General features: G+C 46.3%; 1 protein-coding gene across 2 annotated transcripts; it reads right to left on the reverse strand.

The window, feature by feature from the left end:
• Positions 1-1709: 1709 nt before the first annotated feature.
• Eola2 (endothelium and lymphocyte associated ASCH domain 2) lies at positions 1710-7087 on the reverse strand. 2 transcript variants are annotated; one of them, XM_051178636.1, is made up of 3 exons: positions 3844-3915; positions 3016-3288; positions 1710-2256 (listed from the first exon to the last, which is right to left on the reverse strand). In XM_051178636.1, the coding sequence occupies exons 2-3, from the start codon at positions 3266-3268 to the stop codon at positions 2027-2029; spliced, it is 483 nt and encodes a 160-aa protein (XP_051034593.1). In that variant the 5' UTR covers positions 3269-3288; positions 3844-3915; the 3' UTR covers positions 1710-2026. The 2 variants fall into 2 exon arrangements, with proteins under 2 accessions (XP_051034593.1, XP_051034592.1); XM_051178635.1 differs by lacking the exon at positions 3844-3915 and adding an exon at positions 6946-7087 and having other exon boundaries at positions 1715-2256.
• Between the last annotated feature and the right edge of the window lie 15070 nt (positions 7088-22157).

Raw genomic sequence — 22157 nt, forward strand, 5'->3', positions numbered from 1 at the left:
GCCTAGGAGATGAATACAAACAATAAAGGCTAAAACCGAGCGGGTAATATTTCCTTAGAGACTTGAAAAATCTTCTCTTTCCTCTCTTCAGCCACACTGTCAACTACCTAGGAGCTCAGCTTCTTTGAGGTAAAAAGACTTGTTTTATTTTAAGTTTAAAAGTTTTTACGTGATACATAACAGTAACATAGCAATTTAAAAAACTAAAACTTTAAGATTGACAACTTTCAACAATAACAAAAAAATAGTTACAATTGCCAGTGGCTGTGGTTCACACATTTTATCACAACACAGAGGCAGGCAGATATCTCAGTTCAAGGACAACCTGGTCTACAGAGGGAATTCCAGGGTGACCAACGCTACACAAAGAAACCCCGTCTCACAAAACAAATATATATATATATATATATATATATATATATATATATATATATAGTTTCTTCACATAAAGAGCTGCTGAGGCAAGTGTCAAATCCAAAAAAGGCGAAGCTTCTCCCTACCATACATTCCCCAAGGTTCCACAAGGTGGAGGATGATGACATGAAGTCCCAGAAGGGGGACCAACAACCAGACATCAGCAGTACCAGCAGCCAAGCTTCTTCCCACTGCGCCTTCTAGTACTGACAGTCAGAGCAACATCCCTGTAAGTACCCCAGACAACTGTCCACCTCAGGAGACAAGGGGCCCACGTGGAGAGGACACCTCTGATGATACGGTCCCTCCTTTAACTACTGCTAAAATGGGAGGGGCTGGGCATGTGCCCAGTAGCTCCTCAGGGTACCTCAGGCATGGGTATGTGACGTCTGTGTACAACACTTGCACTTCCATCCTGAAAGCTGCCCTCTCAGCCATATCCCTAAGTGAGTCCACCATGGAGGAATAGGAGCAGGAGCCGGAAGAGGAGGAAGAGGGAGAGGGGGAGGAAGAGGATGAGGAATACTCAGAAAACTCGTGTAATGTCTGTGCACTGTTCAAAACCAAACAACTTCATAAACTCGCAGGCCACTAAAGATAGAAAACTCACCTTCTTTCTGAAAAGATCCAATTTTTGTTCTTACTGAATAAAAACAGATCTCGTGGTGGTAAATAAACATGTTAAATTGGAGCCTGGGGTCTGTGTGCTACCACCCTGTGTTCTGTTCCCAGGGCCCTGGCTTCCACACCATTCTGTCCTCCCTGCCCTGTCATGGACAGCAGCAGCATTTTTATAGCAGACACACAGGTATGGCTTAACCCTGCCAGAGTAACTTCACACAACTTTGGTATCTTAAAAAAGGGACTGTGTTCTCCCAGGTCCCCAACCCTAGTCAAAGTTACCATGACTTTCCTGAAGTTCATCTAATACTCTGGCTAACAGTCTGCCAAAGGATGACTAACTTCAACTTTATGTTACCTAAGTAATATTTAGGATTCTCTAGGTTAAAAAGTAGCTGGTGATTCTTTGTTGTCTGAGGGGACCTCTCCACAGAACAAGAGCAAGGATGGGCCACTGTTAATTTCCTTCATTCTGTCTTTTCATCACAGATTTATCAGTGCACTGATGTTGACTCAGTGCCTGGTCCCAGACTTGTGAGATGGTTCCCTGGATGCTGGTCATACACTGCATGGGGTTTGACTACAATAAAGACATGGGAAAGGACAAAGGGAGCCCAGACAGTAAACAGTTACCATCAACATATTTATTTGTGCAATTCAATTCAGAAAAGAGCAGGACGAAAGTGAACTTCAGCAAAAAGTCATTTCCTGGCAGTTTTCCTTTTCCCTAAAGGCCAAGGTTCTTGAGGCTTGGAAGCTTTGCTGAAAGAGCCACAGCTGGAGGGATGTCCTCGCTGATACACCCTTGTTTGAGAGCACAGCAGTCTGGATCTGGGAATAACACATAGTGGGCTGTGGTCTGCATGGTAATAATGGCTTAGAGCCACCCTGATACTTAGAGGTTTATACTATAATGGGTTAATTCGCAGGGCCATTATTTAGTTTTTTTTTTGTTTGTTTGTTTGTTTTTTGACACTGTTCTCCAGAGCATTCACTGCTCCATCCTTTCCCCCAAAGGGATCAGGTGCTCTGGGATATCTACCTGGAATATATCCTTACCCCCCTTTCTAGGTATGGGCTCCAGTAACCATCTGGGGTTTGAAATTGGAGTCAGATATTTCTGCTGCAGGTTGGTTAGAACAGCTTGATTTTCCAGTTCCACGACCTCATCGGCAGCTAAGGTTTCTGGGCACTGCAAAGTCTCTCCAATGTCAACAAGTCCTGGGTACCAAGACAGAAACATACAGATGTAGTCTCTTTTATACAGCAAGGATATCTTTATGATGGCAGGATTATTAAGATGGGGTACAACATATCACCAAAATGATAAGAAACAGGGATTTTTCTCACTGAATACTAAGGACACAACCAAATGAACTAGGGAATCATGGGTGCAGCAGTCATAGGCCTTAAGAAAAAGGAGAGAGTGGCTTGTCCTCCGTGACTCCTTGTTTAAATGATAGGTTCTAGCAAACTGCTAAGGCTGGTGTTTATTTACTGAAAGAGTACCAGCCCCAGCCAGGAAGCCTATAATCAGTTAGATTCCTAATTAGGTCACCAGGTGATTGGATTAGATGTTGATTGGTATCTTACCCAGCCCAGGGTCCTTGTGACAGGCATAGGAAGCCAGCAGGCAGTCTTACCCTAGATAAGACTCCACTTTTTCAGTGTCTATGCTGAAGTGTCACAGGCCATGTTTTTTACACATATTCATGCACAAGCTCAATGTTACAAACAGGTACTGACTCGAAACAGGCTTTCATATCACAACACAAACAGGATCTGAGGCCCAGGGTCAAGAGTCACGAGTCTGTAGAACCCAGGCCTATGTATAGCAGCCTAGTTATTCCCACAGGTATTGAGAGGCTGCTTAGAAACTTTAGCCCACAGCCTCTAGTTAAAAGAAAATCAGAGCCTGACTTGAATTGCTTTGAATCCTGTCTGAATTGTCTACTTCATACTTGATACAGCCTCACTTACCTGCTATCACACCTCTGCCATATTTCTCTCCTTCTTGTAGTAAGGTCTGAATCTGTGTCAGGGTCATCCCCAACCTATCAATCAGCACTTCCTGCCAGGCATCATCTTCCCAGTCCTTGTGAGCAATGTGGATGGCGATGGTACATTTCTGATGGCTCCTCAAGAGGGGGCGCCAACGTGTCTCAAGAGTCTTTACTCCATTTAAGATTAAACCAGCATAGGGCTGCCGGAAGGAGAGGCAGGGAAACTTCATTTTCCTCCGAGTCTTTGAGCCTAAACACAGAAGCACATCACAGCTTAGCTCTTCAGGCTCACGCCCTTTAGGCCTCGCCTTCCCCAGTTGTTTCCCATGTGCCCTGAAACTGCACTGAACTTGATCTGCTTCCTGTTACAGGTTAATGGTGCCCTGCTCAAAATCAGGCCCCATGCCAATGGCTGGAATTAGGATGACACATGGTCCATGCAGTCTTTGGGAAGCTCACAGAATAGGACAGAGATAGCTAGAAAAAGGTAAGGGAAGAGCATCGTGGGCGGTGCTGACAGAGGTCACTGGGCCCTAGGGGAACACACAAGAGGGAAGAGCCATCTTGACCTAGTCAGGCTGCGCTTCTGAGTAGGTTGGCTTTAGCACAGAGGGACAATCTTAGCTTTCCTACTCTTTCTTCCTGTCTATGTCACTGTCACCAATGCTCTTTGCTTCCTGGCCCTGTCGTTACAAGTCATATAGGTGTGGAATTATCCAGCTCCAATCTGAGCTAGTGAACAACAATCCTTGAAATGTAAAGTTGATTGACTTTTGGAATTCCCTTTGACCTCAAGTAACCTCACCTGGGTCTCCTCCTGCATCTTGTGGGTGGCATGCTTCTCAAGCCCCTTGTCACATCCCACGACCTGAGCCTAAGGATGTGAACGGTATCACTAAGCACTAGGGTACCAATACTCACACACCTTCTATGTTCTAGTTCCTGAGAATTGCATCCCCAAATGACCCAGCAAGTAAGTATGACTATTATGACCCCTGTATAGTTAAGGGACAAAAGATGCTGGGTGAGAAAGGAATGGCCTAGGGTGGTAATGACCTGACTCTGCACACCTCCTATCCAGTTCCTTCCAGTCCTTATGTGTCCCTTGTGAGAGGCACACTTTGCCTTAGGAACTGATGGAGTCATGCTGAAAGAGACATGAAGTCAGAATCTCAGCTCAGTCTTAGCAAACCACACAATTTCCATTTTCATGTGACTCTAAGTAAGGTACACGAAAGGCCAAGAACACGTTACCTGGGGACAGAGCCAAGGGTGACCACTTTCAACATTGTGACAGCAGAAAACACAGGGGCATTGAACACTGGGCTCCATCCTGGCTCTGCTGTCCACCCATGAACTACCCCCTCCACATTCTATTTTTGGTCTTCCTGACCTTTCTTTAAATACTTAACCTTAGACTCATGGGCCTCCTTCAATTATAAGACATGGCCCTTCCAGGATAAAAGCAGTCTGCCATTGGTCTCTTTCTCCAATCATATTTCAGCTTATCAAGGCTAGCAACACTAACGGTCCTGCTTAGTTTCAACTGTCAACTTGACGCAGCCTAGATTGACCTCAGAAGGCAGTCAATTGAGGGACTGCCCAGATAACATTGGCCAGTGTGGACATCTGTGGGGGAAGTTTGCAATATTCATTATTGTGGGAGGATCCAGCCTACTGTGGGCAGTACCACACTAAGGAATGTGATCCTGGACTGTATATGGAAGTTAGCTAAGTATGAGTATATAGGCAGGGAATCAAACAGCATTCTTGGTTTCTGGTCTTTGGCTGTGAGTGAGCTCCTTGGTCACAAGTAATACTGTGTTGAATAACATACAGGCTTGGCTCCAAGCTTCTCCCTTGAATTCCTGCCCCGACTTCCCCCAATGGCAGAAAATGTAAACTAACATTTTCTTTCCACATCAGATTGGCCTGTGGGAGAAACGCTAAATATTAATTCCTAGGCAGGTGGTCCTGGACTATATAAAAAAGCTAGCTAAGCATGAGCCTGTGAGTGAGTCAGAAAGCAGAGTTCTTCCTTTTAAGTTCCTGCCTTGACTTCCCTCAATGATGAACTGTGACCTGGAAATAAAAGCCAAATAATACCCCCCCCAAAAAAAACTTTTTGTCAGTATTTTATCACAGCCAACAGAATCAAATTGTAACATTCCCTTACATAGCTTTGGGTCATGGTGCTTGTCATAGCAATGAATGAAACTAGAACACTAACCAAGCCAGTTCTTTGTCATCCAGGACCAGTCTATCACACTCAATCTAGGCCCTAGAATGTAGGACCTCCGTCCTGCTAGTCTGCTCTTGTTCAGCATCACTGTTTTGTCATTCCATGAGTGGATGGTTCTGCTTCTGAGAACAGTGGCTGTACACCTTTTAGCACACAATGAAAGTCCCTTCTGTGAGTCACTCATGCCTCCAGGCCTACCCTACCTTCTTTAACAGTGCTCACAGCAGAAATCTAAAAAGACTGGTGCATACACAAGTCTCTATTTCCTCTGACCCTCCCTACCATATGATCCCCCTCCTTTTGTATTCCATCCCCAGACACTCCTCCCAAACCTGGTTTTACAGGGAGAGCAACTGGCCTACGGCAACTCTACCTTAGCATTTCTGGCTGCCCCTCTCCCAGGCTTCCATAATGCTCACTGGCCTGCTCTGGCTGCTATGACATGGCCCACACCTTCCTACTCAGGAGACTGAGCCAAGCTGTTGGAGTTGGGAATTCAACTTCTAAGAACCCAAGTCCACCAGTGTCCCCTATTTTTGTTGCCTAGATGCAGTAGCATGTGTACTTTCCCTTTGCTCCTACCATCGATGGTATACAGCAGCATTGTCTATGAATGCTTCCTTAACATCATCTTCCTACCATTCGCTGCCTTGCCAATAACTATTTTCCAGAGGTGCTGTGCTGTGAAACTTGTCTTCTGCCCTCTACTAGCCACACTGCACTTAGAATGGCCTTGGTACTGAGGTCATCAGCTCATCTCATTCTTTGGTTGAAACCTGTCAAAGGCTCCTGTTCCAACAAGCCCAGAATTTACCCACTTCAGTAGGCCCCTCAGGTCCCTTGTAATTTGGCTGCCCACCCTAGACATCTGTGCTCTTCCCACTTCGTTCATTACCCTGCAGCCAAATCAACGTAGTGCCCTGCTGTAGGGCACTGCAGACAAGCCTGCTCTGTGAATGAAGAAGTTCCCTCTTTGGCTTGTCTTCACTTCTCTACCTGCACAAGCAGAAGGTAGGTAAGGAGAGAAAGTAAAAGTGAAAGAGAGTTATGTTGGCTATTGGCTGGACAAAAGGCTTCTACTCAGCAAGTTTTAGGGATCAACAATTAGGGCTTATCTCACAGAAAACACACACATACATCTCACTCAGAGCTTGATTCAAGGTCCCTTTCCGGCGGGGACAAGGACCACTTGATGCAGACACTTAATTCTGCAAGTGGCTCACATTATTACAAGCATGCATGATCTAGCAGGAGAAAAATAATGTTGCACAGAAGGTGGTTGCATGGAAATGTCCAGGTATACCGAACCCCAGTGCTTTCAATGTTATTGGTAGATGAGACTGAGCATAATACTAAAAGTCACAGTTCAGCACCCCTCACAGTCTGGGATCTCAGTGAGTTAACAGCCTAAAAGTAAGGAGGGACTAGTGCCTGTGGAACAGCATACGTGGTTGCCGTCCACCTGCATCCACACTTCAGAGAGACAGTGAGATGCTGGCAAGATGGGGCAGGCAAAGACCAGCCTTGGGATGGCCCTGATGGGTTACGAGTTGCACAGTCAGGGAAGCGGAGTCTGGGGTACCTTCACTTGGGATGGGGAAAGCTCACAGGCTCTGACCCAGAGGGTAGCTGTCCTTTGCCTGCTGTGGGTCTCTTCAGCCTTACCGCTTAACACTCAGCCGACTCCAGTTTACAGCACAGTCCTCCAACTTCCAGCGTTCCGGGAGGATTCCAGTACCAATGGCTCCTAAGCGTGGGTGGCTAACATTGGTTCAAAATAAAAGAAAGCATTTGACTAGTGCCGACCAACGTTCTGGCACTTTAACTGCTTCAAGTAGATTGACAAATGCGGGGACAATCCCCGCCCCTACGCACACAATCTTGCGTAAGCACGCACACTATATCCATTTACGTGCTAAAATGTTCACAGCCAATTAAAACTACAGGCACCATTCGTGTATCAGGGATAGGAAGATACGGACTTACGTAACTCAGCAGTAAACCACACTGGATGTTGGGACTTACTGGTTTCTTAAAGCAATCAGGCAGATAAAGCAGGGAAAGGGTCTGTAATAGGTGACTGGGAAGGGGAAAAATGAGAAAAGGAATCGGGGGTTGAATCAGATGAGCCTGCAAAAACACAAGGAATTAGGAGCAGGGTGCGCTGCAGCAGGAGGTGCAAGGTGGGAACTGTGAGGTAAGAAGCTTATTGAGGAGGGGCTTGGGAAGAGCTGTGAGCTCTGAGGTTAGGGATTGGGGCGGGGCGGGGCGGGGCAGGGTGGGGCTGGGCTGGGCTGTGAGCACCTGGTATCAATCAGTTGGTGCAGTGAAGAATCACTTGGGAACAGATGGTATTGCCAGTGCTTGCAGTCTGGGCAGGGCAGTAATCGGAGTTTGGCGGAGTGTTAGTGCTGGGCTGCCTGCATGAGTGAGGCTACTGGGAAACTGTGGTGGGACTTCGGATCCCAACTTAATTTGGCCCAGATGTGCTTAAGGAGAAGGAAGGGATTGTACATAATGAAATGGCAGGAGTGGGCCAAACTGTGAATGCTTAGCAAGGTGGGAAGGGCCTCAAAGTACCAGCCAGGTCTGTGAGTGGAGGGATACGTTGACAGAGCGTAGCTTTGTTTGGATCCTGGCATTTGTGATGGAGGGCTACAGGAGGAGGAGGGAATGCCTGTGTTTGCTGAATTAGGAATGGTGGGCGATGCTGTGTATGCTGAGGTAGAGGTTGGTGGCGGGTCCGTGATTGGTGAAGTATGAAGTAGGAATAGAGCTTTGGTTGGTAACGTCATAAAGGCCCAGGCAATATTTCAGATGAACTTCCTTGAGCTACCAGGTATAAACCTCACATAGGGCAAGGCATACACTACCTCTGTTGAATTATTTCCCTTTTTTTCTGGACCCAGAACACAGCAGTAGGTCACTTGGGGGATGCGCTTTGGGTTCATTCAAGTATCTCCATGTTGGGATACTGCAGTAGCGCCTCTCTTCTGGACCTGAATACCTCAGCAGTCACCAGATATAGGTCTGAAAACGGGGATAGCGGCTGAAACAAAGCAGAATGCTGGCTGGTTTGTGGGAGTAGCAGCCCTCATGCAACTTCCCTCCCTCCCTCCCTCCCTCCTCATTCTGGATATGAGTGTTGGCCTTGTGTTCTGTGTAGCCATAAGGAAGCCACATTGACATTTCATGTGTCAGCTGTATGTACAGCTAACCTGTGGTTCTGGCTGCTCAGTGTTGTTCAGTGTTACATCTGACCTTTTCTTTTGCTGTAATTGCTGTGAAGAATAGAAGTGGGAGCAGGAAGGGACTACATCCTGGACATGCCTTGTCTTCATTGAGAGGTTTTCTATCAGGTGGTCCTTCTGGCTCTAAGGACAGTTTTCTTGCTCTCTGAAACCATTGTTGCAGAATGTACTCTGAGCACTCTTTAGGAACCTAACACCTTTGCCTTTTCCAGACTCATCTGTTGGGTTTAAGTACAAAAATGTACTTCCCTAAGCCTACATCATTTCTTTTCTGCTGTCATTATGAAGGCCTTTCAAGCCTGTTCAGTGTGGACAATTGTTTATTGCTTCCAGACTCATGTGCCTTCAGCAATCCCTGATATCCGTGTCGGATAATGAAGACTTATTTCCCAATTAGTAACCCCCCCAAGTCCCTTATGTCACATTATTCTGCAAAGCCCCTGCTTAGCACCATTTATTCCCATCCTATGTTGATATCTTGCCCATATTGATGTCTCTTACGAGTGTCATCTCTCTCCTGCCTTACTGTGTGCACCCTTTTTCATATTGTGCTGGACCTTCACTCTGAGTATGGCTTGGTAGCAGCTTCTCTGACCCTTCTTGATTGATCTGAAACAAGCTTAGCTTTAGCATTGCAATTCTAACACTCATCAGAAATGGGCAAACACCCTCTAAGAGACAGGTGGGGTTGTCTCACTTGAGGGAGGTCCTCTATGGAGAGAATAATTACACAATGTTTGCATCTCTCAAATGGGTGGGGTATACTGTCTTATGGGAAAGGGAGAGGGGAAGTCAGGTTCAAAAGTTTCAGAGGCATGTGGGGTATGGAATACTCAGAGGCCTGTCTCTACCATGTGCCACTGTCCTAAAGCTAGGGCATAGGCTTCACAGAAATGGCTGCTTCCTGAACCCATGGCTATCTTTGTTCTGTAGATAACTATAAGAACTTTTGTTTGCTTCATATTTTGCTGCAGGCCTATCCCGGAAATGTAGACAATACTGTAGGCTGGAAGAGATGATTCCTCATTAAAAGCCTCTGAGTCAACCCCTGTGAGTCACCACAGCAGCATAGACACCAGCACCCTTCTCTGGTGTCATTGGAGATGGCATTCCTAAGTGTCCCAAGTATCTGGAAGTCCTCCTCGGCAGCAAGTTTTTCTGCCTGTCCACAGGACAACCCTTCTGGCAAGTCTGTACCAGAGGTCTAGCAACCTGGCAGCCTTATTATGCCTGTGGCTGACTGTGTGCCAATTAATCCTCATCACTGCCTGTGTAGATTCAGGGAGCTTATTGACCGAGCCTCTGCTTGCCTAGATCTCTGGAAGCAGGTGTGTCACCTTGGGTCAACCAGTAAGCCCAGGACTAGGGAGCTAGTAGAGCTGCGTTTTTATTCAGATCCACCTCCCACAGATATAACAGGAAGGAGCAGAATTGGAAAGGATGGGACCCAACATGACAGTCTTGGTCAGGCAGGCCGGTGCACAACAAAATTGGCTCTCACCGCCTGGAGTTGGTGGAACACGCCTTTAAGCTCAGCACTTGGGAGACAGAGACAGGCAGATTTTTGTGAGTTCAAGGCTAGCCAGGTCTACTGAGCTACTTTCAGAATGGCCTCCAAAGCCACAGAGAAAACCTGTCTCGAAACACCTGAAAACAAACAAACAAACAAACCAACAAAACCAAAGAAAGCAAAAAAATTGCTCTCCCACTCATACTGTGGAGGTGACACATCCCTGTAGCACCTGAAACAAGGTGGGCCCTGGGGGCCATAATGACAGACAGACTGACTGTGTGAACAAATGAATGACGCGTGCTTTGGAAAGGAAAGTATCAGCAGAGAAGCACACGGATGCAGCACAGTCTTCATACAACAGATTCACCTTTTACCCCAAGGTGCCCTTTGCCCCAGATCGCGTTTCCTAGGAGATGCTTCCACCTGCCCAGTGTGTGTTAGTCAGCTGTCTGGATGGTAACGACTTCCATGGTAAATACTTACAGGGCATCTGGACATCTGTTAGCATGTGGTGGGGTGCACAGCCTGCTGGGAGAGAGCGTGTTGTCCAGCATCAAGGCACACCACAGAGTGCGATGAGCAGACACCGGCCTGTCTCACTCTCTGCGGGTGCATCTCACCCCTACACTGAACACAGGCTGCTGGGTGGGTTGTCTTCTTGATCTTTCAATAATGTGACTTCAGCAGAGGGAGCAGGAGTTAGGAATGTGAAGGACTTGAACCATGGACAGAGAGCTCTCAAGGCCCCACAGAAGAGGTCACTCCAGGTGGCTCATGAGGTCCAGTGGAGCTTCAGCAGGGCCCAACCCGAGATGGTTTCTAGAGACTGAGGACCAAGGATGGAGCAGACTCATTCATGTGTGAAACAAGGTGGTGGCAGCGAGGGCCAGAAAATCGGATGGGCTTCAATTCCTCTAGAAGCATGGGCCAGACTAAGGTCTGTCCTTGGTTTTCACAGTGATGGCGAACAGTCACTTGTTTCTCTGATGAGGTTTTGATCCTGGGCTCATTTGGTTAGTCAGCCTCTGAGTGACCTTTGCGTGCCTCTGATGCTCCCCGAGTTTGACTGGAGAGCCACGGGAGGATGAGCTACAGCCCCATGAGGGTGTGTGGGCAGGACTCTGCTACTTGCTTCACCTCCTGCTGTACCTGGAACATGCCAGAGTATCTGCTGCAAAGTCAGAAGGCATGGTGTGGGTTTGCCCACATGGCCTGAGCTGCCGCTGTGCTGAGGACAAGGCTGGATGCAATCAGATAGTCCCCGACCAACTGCCTCTAAACAGGAGAATCGGTGGTGGTGAATAAAAGATGATGAGGGAGGGTGGCCTTGAATGTGTGTAAATGATGTTTGCAGAAAGCTGTAGGAGAAAGGCCCTCTGGATGGATGAACTGCACTTGCTAGAGGTTTTCCACGGTCTTGAGCAGGACATTTCCTTATAGTGCCTGCCATCTGCTGGTCTGGTGCTTTAACTTCACTGTCCATTAAAGACAGAGGGCAATCTGAGGCAGGGTGAGTGAGCATATTCTATGGCAGAAGTTCTATCATGTTTAGGGAGCAGGAGGAGAGGTCGGGGTGCTTTACCCCCTGGGTGAAACCTTGTGAGACATTTCCTCTCCACTCCCCCAGGCTCCTCCCTCCTTCACCTCCCCTGTGGGCTCCAGGATTTCAGATGAGAAGCACCAGTCAAATTGGTTCAGGAATGTGTATATAGGATCATTCCTCGTGTACTGCTTGGCCGATACTTTTCCTTTGTTCTCAGAGCTTTGTGTGGTTTTGTTGTGGGTTTATTTGCTGTAGGTTTATCATTCTGTTTCAGGCGTGCTGAGGTTCTGTATCTGTTTCAGGCTGGCCCAGCTTCTGATATGTCCTTGGACAGTTTGTTCTTTTTGTAGTGTGCTTAGTACTAGACACAGCCCTCAGCTTCTGGAGGCCCTGTGAAAGAGACATTGGACTTCTCTCTATAATCTTACATGTCTCTGAAGCTCTGCCACGTGTTATGCTGTGTGTTAACATAGGATCTCAATTTTTTTAGGGTGAATCCTTCAGGGTGCAATTTCTAGGGTTATCGGGTATACATTTGACTTTCTTTTTGTAATTTAAATTAGAAACAATCTTATACATAAATTCCAGTTCCTTCTTCCTCTCATCGTCCCATACCCCTCACTGACCCCCATCCTATCCTTGTGCTCCCCAGGGAGGGTAAGGCCTCCCATGGGGCCTTGTCAAAGACTGTCACATCATTTGGAGCAGGGCCTAGACACTTCCCCGTGTGTCTAGGCTGAGAGCGTTTCCCTCTATGTGGAATGGGCTCACAAAGTTCATTTGCACACTAGGGATAAACAATATTCAACTAGCAGATCCTCCATAGACATCCCAGTCCTCCCAACTAACTCCACATTCAGGAAATCTGGGTTGGTCCTATTCTGGTTTCCCAGATATCAGACTGGAAACCATGAGCTTCCCCTTGTTAAGGTCAGCTGTCTCTGTGGGTTTCTCCGGCCTTGTCTTGGCCCCTTTGCTCATCACTTCTCCCTCTCTGCAACTAGATTCCAGGAGTTCATCTCAGTGTTTAGCTGTGGGTGTTTGCTTCTGCTTCCATCAGCTACTGGATGAAGGCTCTCGGATGGCATATAAGGTAGTCATTGATCTTCTTAACGCAGAAGGGCATTTAAGGTAGCCTCTTCACTGTTGCTTAGATTGTCAGTTGGGGTCATCCTTGTAGACCTCTGGACATTTCCCTAGTGCCAGGTTTCTTTTTAAACTTCTGTTAAGGTATCTCTTTTCTTGTTTTTCACTATTTTTTTCCAAGACTCAATCTTCCTGCTCCCTCATGCCTCCTCTCGCCTCCTCTTCTCCTCTTCTCTGGGAATAATACATTTATTTTTTGAGATATTGCTGGACTTTGTTCAAATTACTCACTGTTCACACAGGATATTTCCTCTGATTCATTACTCTGCTCTTCTGTTTCTGCTACTTAGGTCATTGCTGATGATGTCTTTATACTTTAGCTATCAGACTTTTAAGTTTATGTTTTCAGTTGGATCCTTTGTGTATTCTACTTACCCCTGAGACTTTGTACTTTTAAGTTTTTACGTACAAGGTACTTATTTTTTAGTTTACCTGGATGGGTGTTTTTGCTGCATGTATGTATGTTCAGCACATGCATGCAGTTCCCACAGAAGCAAGAAGAGGGCATCAGAGGCCCTGGAACCAGAGATACAGACTGTTTTGAGTTGTCAGGTGGGTGCTGGGAATCAAACCAGAACCCTGCGGAAGAGCACTGAGTACGGTGAACCACTGAGCACTCTCTCCTGCCCTAAGTGTTGGTTTCTTTAAACTGACTTTTTTATTTCCCAGGGAAGCATTTTTATGATGCTGCATTTGACAGAAAATGCTAATATGTATCTTCAGTGTAGACACTGCTGTTCTTTGGATGGTAAGTGATTTCCTGTTGGATTCTGCACATTATCATATTGCTTGTCTCAGTATCTTATCAAAACTGTGTTGTGGCTGGAAGCCTGTGGCACCACCCCATCAGAGGAAAGAGGAGAGTACTGCTACATGAGTGAATGCTGGGTATATGCCTTCATCTGACATCTTGGCTGCCACAAATCCCTGAATCTCTAGGGAACTTCATGTGATTGTGGTCAAGTTTGGAATTTATGTTCTGAGCAGAGCTTCATTGTCGTCTCCTGGCCTAGTAGGTTAGTGATGCCTCACTATTGTCCGCTCTTGTGTAGCCTGCTATGACATCTTGGAGGATTGGGCTTATTACTCAGGTACTAACCTGGGTACTACCCCAACCCTACCCCTAGCCATACCCCTAACCATACCCCTAACCTTAACCTTAACCCGACCCCTAACCCTACCCTAAACCCTACCCCTAACCCTAACCCTAACCCTAACCTTAACCCTACCCCTAACCCTAACCCTAACCCTAACCCTAACCCTAACCCTAACCCTACCCCCAACCTTAACCCGACCCCTATCCCTACCCCTATCCTTAACCCTACCCCTAACCCTACCCCAAACCCTACCTCTACCCCTAACCCTAAACAAGGTACCAGCTGTCTGTTAAGTCTTCTTGTCACATTACAGAGTAGCAAGGGGTGACCTACCTAGTGTGTTGGTCTCAAACAGGACATGAATCTGATCAGATCTGACACAGTTCTCCTTTGAAGGCACCAAACTGATGTGACTTTCTGGGCAATCAGTGATCAGAGCAGAGTTCATGATATTGTGAATATTTGAGGGATCTTGTGAAGTGTGTTTGGAAAAGGTGTTAAGTGACGCAGTTTCTATATAGATCAGTCTAGCAGACTTGGTGTGAGGCAGCTCTGTGTGTGTCTCTCTCTCCATGAGAGCAAGGCAGCACTGAACCAAATCGAGGAGGGTTTTCATTGGGCCCCCGGAGCATTAGCAGAGGATTCGATTTATCCCTGTCTGTCAGGAAGCGAAAACGTTGTGAGTCCAGAAGTCCAGGGAACAGGAATGTGAAGGAACCGAGCAGTGTGGTCACAGGTGTTAATACTGGAATGCGTGAGTGAAGTACACACACAGGTGTGTGCATAAAGTACTTCAGCAATAATCTCAGTGTCACTCTGAGCCTGCATGACTTGGCCAGTCCTAGTGGGCTGCCTGACACCAGGCAAAGCCAATCCTGGGCCCAACACAAATATTGGCCCACACCTGACTTTATTCATGCTTCCTGGCTGCACAAACAGGTCCACTTGTCAGTGTAGGCTGCTAGAGCTAGGAGCTAGGAGAAAGATCTGGGTTTCGGTGAAATCCTAAAGGGCCTCTGTTGAGGGCAGGAGTGATGAAGGCTGGAATTCCTTGGCAGGAAGTACACAAGTTTGCGAGCTCCTGCTCCAGAGGTTTGGAGGAAGAAGTAGGCAGCCCAGGATGGCCAAGGCAGCGTAAGTTAAAGATCTAGAGAATAGGAAGTTAGAGCCACCAGAGGCTATGGTGAAAGGGTGCATCTCTCGTGCCTAGATTTGTGACTACTTGAGCACACACACAGGCACATGAACAAGTACAGGCGTGCACACGCACGCGCGCGCACACACACACACACACACACACACACTCACACACTCACATTCACAGTACTTTCTGACCTCATTCTCAGAGTGAACAGCAGCACCTCTACCTGAAACTTAGCCCCTTCACTGGACACCAAGTCCACACAACGTCTCTGGTCCCATGTCAGGTCCTCAGATGTGTTCATCCCATGCATACTTTACAGACAGAGCATCAACATGCAAAGCGTCGGGCTCTCAAATGGAACTTACATCCGGCATTTCTCCCCACAACTCGTGCCCTCTCTTCCAACCAAAGAGCAGAAGGACCCTGAAGCATCACTCCTTGCTTCAGAGGGAATCTAAGCCCTTCCTACCCCTTGGTGCTTTCAGTATGGACACAAAGCCAGGTGGCAATGTGGTTCATGTAGAAAGACATCACTGAACAGAAAGGCATCCAGCTGGCTGGAAGAGGTTGCTGAAAACAGGTTTCCAACCAGCCAGGGGTTCCAGGACTCAGTCACAGAACCCCAAAGTAGAGGCTTTGGGCATAGAGCCAGACCAGGGAGGTGTTTTTCCACCCAGAGTCAATTGTTCAATCCATCTGAGCTACCGGGAGGCCTAGAGCTGTTTCCTGCACTCACCTCCAGGAGCAGTTGACATAACAGGAAGCAGATGGTGGTGTCAGGCTGCCTCTGGGTGAGGGAGGGATACAGGGCACAGTGTATATATTCACTGTTGTTAGGGAAGATAAGCAGAGGTGAATGTCACCACAGGTAAACCCATCTGCAGCCTTGAATGCAACCAAGCAACCTTCGCAGGCCCTCAGCAACAGCCTGGCAGCTGAACCACCGTGCAGATGTTAAAGCCAAACATGCTGAATGTTGCAAAGGGAAGGCAGTCATCAGCCTCTTGAACTAGCACATTCTGGATACTCCTAAGTGATGCCATCCCAAGGTGTTCTCAGAGGTCAGTGGTCTTGGGAGACAGGGCTGAACTAAGGCTCAGGGAGAAAGTCTACTATGGCGATTTGAGCTCACTCTTCCCCATCCCCCTGACCAGGTCAGTGAGCAGACCCACAGGTGGCATTCTGAAGCTCAAGGCAGTTCCCATTTCTGGGAGAAACCGGAGCTGGCCTGTCTTGAGCAACTTAGGGCCAGGAGGCAACCTCCACTGGAGGAAGAGGGGAAGCCTTGCACTTACAAACTGTGTCTTCTTGTAAGGTTGATGTTTTCTTATGTGTGTATGTGTGTGTCCATGTTAGTGTGGGCGCATGTCACAGGTGTGCTGGTACCCTTGGAGGCCAGCAGAGACTGGGAGACTGCCTGAAGCTGAATGTGCATGTAGTTGTGAGCTGTCTGATGTGGGTCCTGAGACCCGAACCCAGGTCCTCTAGAACACTCATCTGCTGTGCAGTCTCTTCAGCTCTAGCTACATGCCTTCTTGTGAGTGGACAAGACGCTTTCCCAAGCCAGTTCCCTGTCCCCTGTGCTTCTTTCTTTCATGGGGGTGTCTAGAGCAGTGATCACTCCCCAGAATTAGCTGGCAGGCCCCCAATTCTTACCTGCAAGTGGAGGCACACATTCAGGCCCGGCGATCTGCATGGCCTGGGCAAAGGCCTCCTGGAAGATTCGGCCTGCTGCTTGATATTTTGGGACTCCTCTAGATTGTAATGCCCTTACTAGATCTCCTCACAGGAGTATAGGTGACCCCCCAATAGCTACACCCTTAAATAGTCCCACTCCAATGTGGATGGCAATTTCCCCAGAGCTTCAAAGATGGAGTCTCCTCTGTATTAACCTTCCTCCTCCCACATGCTCTAGTACCTGCTGAGAGCACATGCAGCTGGGAAGGTGACAAGATGGAGTAAGTGGTTTAGTCTGAGGTGAGGATCAGATGGCCCCAGGCCTCCTCCTGTGCATGAATGCTGATAATCCCAGGCTTTGGTGAGTGTGGTTCAGACAAAGAAAGACAGCTGCAGCGGTAAAGGTGCTAACAGCCATGCTATGCCCAGAGGACAGCATTCCACAGCAGCCTTCTTCATTCCTGCCCTTCCTTTCCTGAGATATCTTCAGGTTGGCAAATCAGAACCCTTCCTGGGTGGGTCAGAGCAAAGGCCAGAAAAGCCCCTTCTTTCAGACAAAGTACAGTGCAATGGCCACAAGGGACCCTGTTCCCTTAGCGGGAGTGACATACTTCAGAAGATCTGATTAGGCATCTGTGCTGTAAATATTTGGTTTTGAGCTTAAGGTTTACACTGCCTTTCAGTGTTAATCCTTGAACATCAGCACGTTCGCGCCCCCTGGTGGATTCTTGTAGAATCTTTGCTTTAGTTCACAGCTAGCTGAAGCCCTTGGCTTACTGTTCATCAGGAGCTGAGCTGGGTGAACCAATGAATGGCATGAGGGAAAAGTCCAGGCTCAGAAAGGAGGAGAGGAACGTGAGGAGATCTGTACAGAACGTGAGGGGAGTGAAAAGAAGGACCACTGGGAAGGTGATGTGGAGCACTAGAAGCAAGCAAGGTAGTGGTAGCCTTTTGCATGAGCTGCTCATCTCTCAAGCTACTTGAAACTGTGTGTGAACTAGACCGGGAGCTCTGCCAAGGTCAGGACTGATGTGTAGTGCAGCCCCTAGTCTGTCTCCTTGTGTCCCATGGGGCTCTACTTGTACCCTTAGGAAAGAAGACTGTCAGAGTCTGGCTGTGATGCAATTAACTTGAGCTGCCAGAAACCATGATGACCTAGGTCTGTATGTGTTTATCCAGAGTTTTCAGACAGCAGGAGAGACGAGCCCCATTGCCACTCTTTCAAACATTGGGCTGAACGCTTATCACACTTTGTAAGTGCAATGAATGTTCTTTTCCAACTGGGCACACAATTTCATGTGTCCACAGAGTTCACTCCTGCCCTTATTTCTAAGGTGTAAGTGTCTTCACAGCCTGAGGCTGAGTGCACTGTGAGCGATTCACTCTCAGGCATATTGTCAGCATCATTTATTTTATTCTAGGCAGTTATTGAAGCCTAGAAAACAATGCTAACAGAGATACAGCAGTGAGTGGAAGGTATATAGCATACCACAAAGAGCCTACCCATCAAGCCCTGGAACCCATCTTGTGAGTGGACAAGAGGCTTTCCGAAGCTACAGTTTTGTGTTCAATATGCTTCGTTCTAGACAGAGCTGTCTAGATCAGTGAGCACCAGCTATAATTAACTGGAGCGCCCCTGATTTTTACCTGCAAGAGGAAGCACACACATCCAGGCCTGGCAATCTGCATGTGAAAGACCCGTGGAGGGCATGGACCCTCACACCCTGGCTCAGGAAAGGCACCCCCCCCAAATCACTCATGAGAAGCAGTTTTGATGCAAAAGCATGAGGTCTTTTATATTCCAGTGCACTGGGGTCCACATCCATACGTGGGGTAGAGGACTGGGAACCCTGGGTACAGTGTTCAGACAGCTTTTATAGGGTTACAACAAAGCCCGCGCATCACAAACCAATCATCTCATAGCATCCAGTGTGGACAAATCAATTTGAACTATCCAAGCCCGCACTTAGCCTAGGACCTCTGCTTTCGCTAGGGCTTCTGGGTAGTGTTACAAAATTCATTTCTTGTGTTCGTTCACTCACAGGTGCTGTAGGTAAACCGCACTATCGTAAACAGTCAAGAATTACCTTTTGCCTACTTACTGCTAGGGGGCAGAGTCTAGGGAAAATTAGGCTAAATTTTTCCATCCTTACACATGCACCTTGGCAAAGGCATCCTGGAAGATTAGAATTATTATAATGATCAAAAATAAGGTACAGAATATTCAAATAATATACATATACACATATAGGCACATGCACACACACACATCATACGTAAACACATCCTGACAATAGCAGTGTAGCACACTATTAATTACTCATGTTCGTTGTCTCTCGTTCCCCTTGAGACACAGCCATAGGTGAGGACACATTAGTAGTATAAGCGCAATAGTACTTGTGACCATTTTCTGGATGGTATCTGGGAAATTTCACAGAACTGACTTTTGTAGTAAGTAGATGAGCATAGCTCTGATGCATAAGTACATTGGATAGGCCCAGAACATCCTTGGTAATATAGAAGCATGTGAAGGCTACTTAGTTTTCTTATGCATCCTAGAAGTGTGTTTGTGTTATGATAAGACAATGCAGTGTGGACTGTTCAGCTTGGGCCCAGGTTATGGTGAGCTAATTTATTTGGAAATCAGCATAAATGCTGTCTCTAAGAGCTGGCTAAGATTGTCCTGTGTGGTTTTTGTTTGTTTGTTTTGCAGTACCGGGGCTTTATACATGCTAGGCCAGTTGAACCCTGAGCCTTATACATGCTAGGTCATTTCTCTATCACTGGCCTAGATTCTCTTCCCTTTAATGTTTCTTTTAGTGATTTTTTTTTGAGACAGGTTCTAAGTAAGTTTCTCAAGATGCCTTGCACTTGTGCTGCCCCTTCCCCAACCATCTGAGTAAATATGCTCACAGGCCCACACCTATAGGCTGAACTACCATCAATTGTCTTAACCTCAAATTGTTTTTAAAATTCTTTGTTTTCTAGAGCTGTTGTGTTAAAGTGCTTGCACCACAAATTGTGTGACTTAGACAACTGTACCCCACAGTTCTGGAGGAGAGTCCTGTGAAATCAAAATGGCAGCTGGCTCTCTGAAACCTGTGGTGGAAGGGACCACTCCTTGCATGCTCCTTGATTCTTGTGTTCTTCAATGTCTCTGACATTCCTTAGTTCTTCACATGTACATCCCTCTCTCTTTTGTTTTTTTTTCCAGACAGGATTTCTCTGGGAAACAGTCCAGGCTGACCTGGAACTCACTCTGTAGACCAGGCTGGCCTTGAACTCAGAGATCCATCTGCCCCTGCCTCCTGAGTGCTGGGAGTAAAGACGTGTGCCACCATCACCCAACACTTATACATCTCTTTATGCATATTTGTGTTCAATCCAGTAGATTCTGTGTGACAAGTCCCACAGGCTGAGGTGCTAACTTCAAAAGAAGGAGGTCTTGTGGAAATGATTGTGGAACTCTCAGCTGGAGAAAAATATTAAGCCGTAGTTCTCATGGCAATTTCTATTCTTCTATTCTTTTCCCATATTAACAAAATGCTCCTGAAAGCCTTTGCTGACATTTCAAACAAAAGAATAAATGAACCCACCCCTGAGATGTGGTCTCCGGGAAAGCCAGTGCTTTTCAAATTACTCACGTCATTCATGTAAGTATAAATAGTATTAATAAAATCTTTTCCAAAAATAAAATTTCATATGGCTGTACATGTGTAATCGAGAGTGGGTTAAAATGTTTGGTAAATAAAGCTTTTTAATAAGAGTTAAAATAGCTCAACTGTATCTGGTTTATCATCTATGCTGTGATCATCCATTGCTGTGTAGATTCCATTAAGGTTTCCTTTAGTGAGAAAAGGAGCCACACACCTGAAAGAAACACCAAGAGCAAAATCCAAGTGGGAGCCAAGGTTAGATGAAGGAATCTTTTCTCCGAAGCCATCTTTGAATGATTCTGTGCCTGGCCTTTCATCACGGGGGATGTGGAGGAATGCAAAAGGCCTTTTATGTTTTGATATTTTTCAGCTAGGTTGGCATGAAGCAAGTCCCAGTGATGCTACTGTCTCTGCCCTCTCTCCTCAGTGTTGAAGTTGCAGATGGCCTTGTAATGATTTTACTATGGTTTTAGCATATGAAATCTGGTACTTATGCTTGCATAACTCCATATGCCATATCTCCAGCCTTCAGAGTCAGCTTTCTGACCACAGCAAGAAATAATAAATATATGCATTGTGATTATTAAATTTAATTGAAAGGGAGTCAGACAGAAATTATTTAACATTCTAGAAATTTGTTTAATAGCTTTTGTATAAATTTTATATAGAAAGAATTGCTTGTTTTCTTTGGATGTGTCTATTAAATCTCATTCAGGCACTGAGTTTCCCAAGACTATTGCCTTTTTTTGTTTTAGAGTTATTTATTTGATTTTATGAGTACAAATGTTTTACTTGCATGTATGTATGTACACCACATGTGTGCCTGCTACCTGCAGAAGTCAGAAGATGGTTTCAGATCCCCTGGAACTGGTGTTATGAGTGGATGTGACTCATAATGTTCATGCTGGTAACCACAGAGCAATTTCTCTAGCCTAGACAGGCCTAATTTTATGATGGTGTTCAGCTAAACATTTTAGATTTTAGTGAAGTTATGTGATTTCCTTTAAATTTTTGAATGAAATAAAACATTAATGTAGGTTGAGGACATTTCATATCTTTGTCTATTCAAAAAATATTTCATTTCTTAGAAAACATCAATTTTGACACCTCAAGAGGCATGCTCCTCATGGAGAGCCGTCCTGTCCCCCAATTTCCTGGATGAATGGCATTGTTCATAAGATGTAAACTCTCAGACTTATCATTTTTGTACAGTAATGGGAATATTAGTAGCATGTAGCACATAGTGTTGTTATGAGAAGAAACATTACCTATCTGGAGGGTAGGATGCTACAATATCAATATTTCTGCAACAAAAACTGCAAAACTTTCATCAGTATGCTTACCATTGTGCTGTATTTTATAGGCAAGGATGGGGTTAGGGATGACTCATAGATGGAGGGTCTAAGTTTTTCAGAAGCTCCATTTCATAGAGATAGGACATGGAGTCGTTCTTGGTCTTCAGTCCAAAATGAGCAGGGAATAATTCATGTTACAGTAGTCCAATTCCCACTCACTTTCTTCTTTCTCCAGAGCTCTTTTCCTGCCTGGCTGCAGTCACCGTCTCTCTTAACTATGCTCCATAATTGCTGTCCCCTCTTTATATGCACATCAACTGGCTTGCTCCTTTCCTTCTCACTTTTGTTTAACTATCACTTTAACAGGGAAGTTCTGACTAGACTACCTCATAGAAAACAATAAGATCCTCCCACTCAGCTTTATTTTGTTCAGACCAGGAACGCCCAGGTACATTCTACAAGTATATTTTAAGCTTAATCAGAGTAGGAACTGAAAACTCCAGCACTGCCAACAGCAACCGGTGTGTGTGTGTGTGTGTGTGTGTGTGTGTGTGT

The sequence above is a fragment of the Phodopus roborovskii genome, unplaced genomic scaffold (assembly GCF_943737965.1).
Source record: "Phodopus roborovskii unplaced genomic scaffold, PHOROB, whole genome shotgun sequence".
Classification (NCBI taxonomy): Eukaryota; Metazoa; Chordata; class Mammalia; order Rodentia; family Cricetidae; genus Phodopus; species Phodopus roborovskii.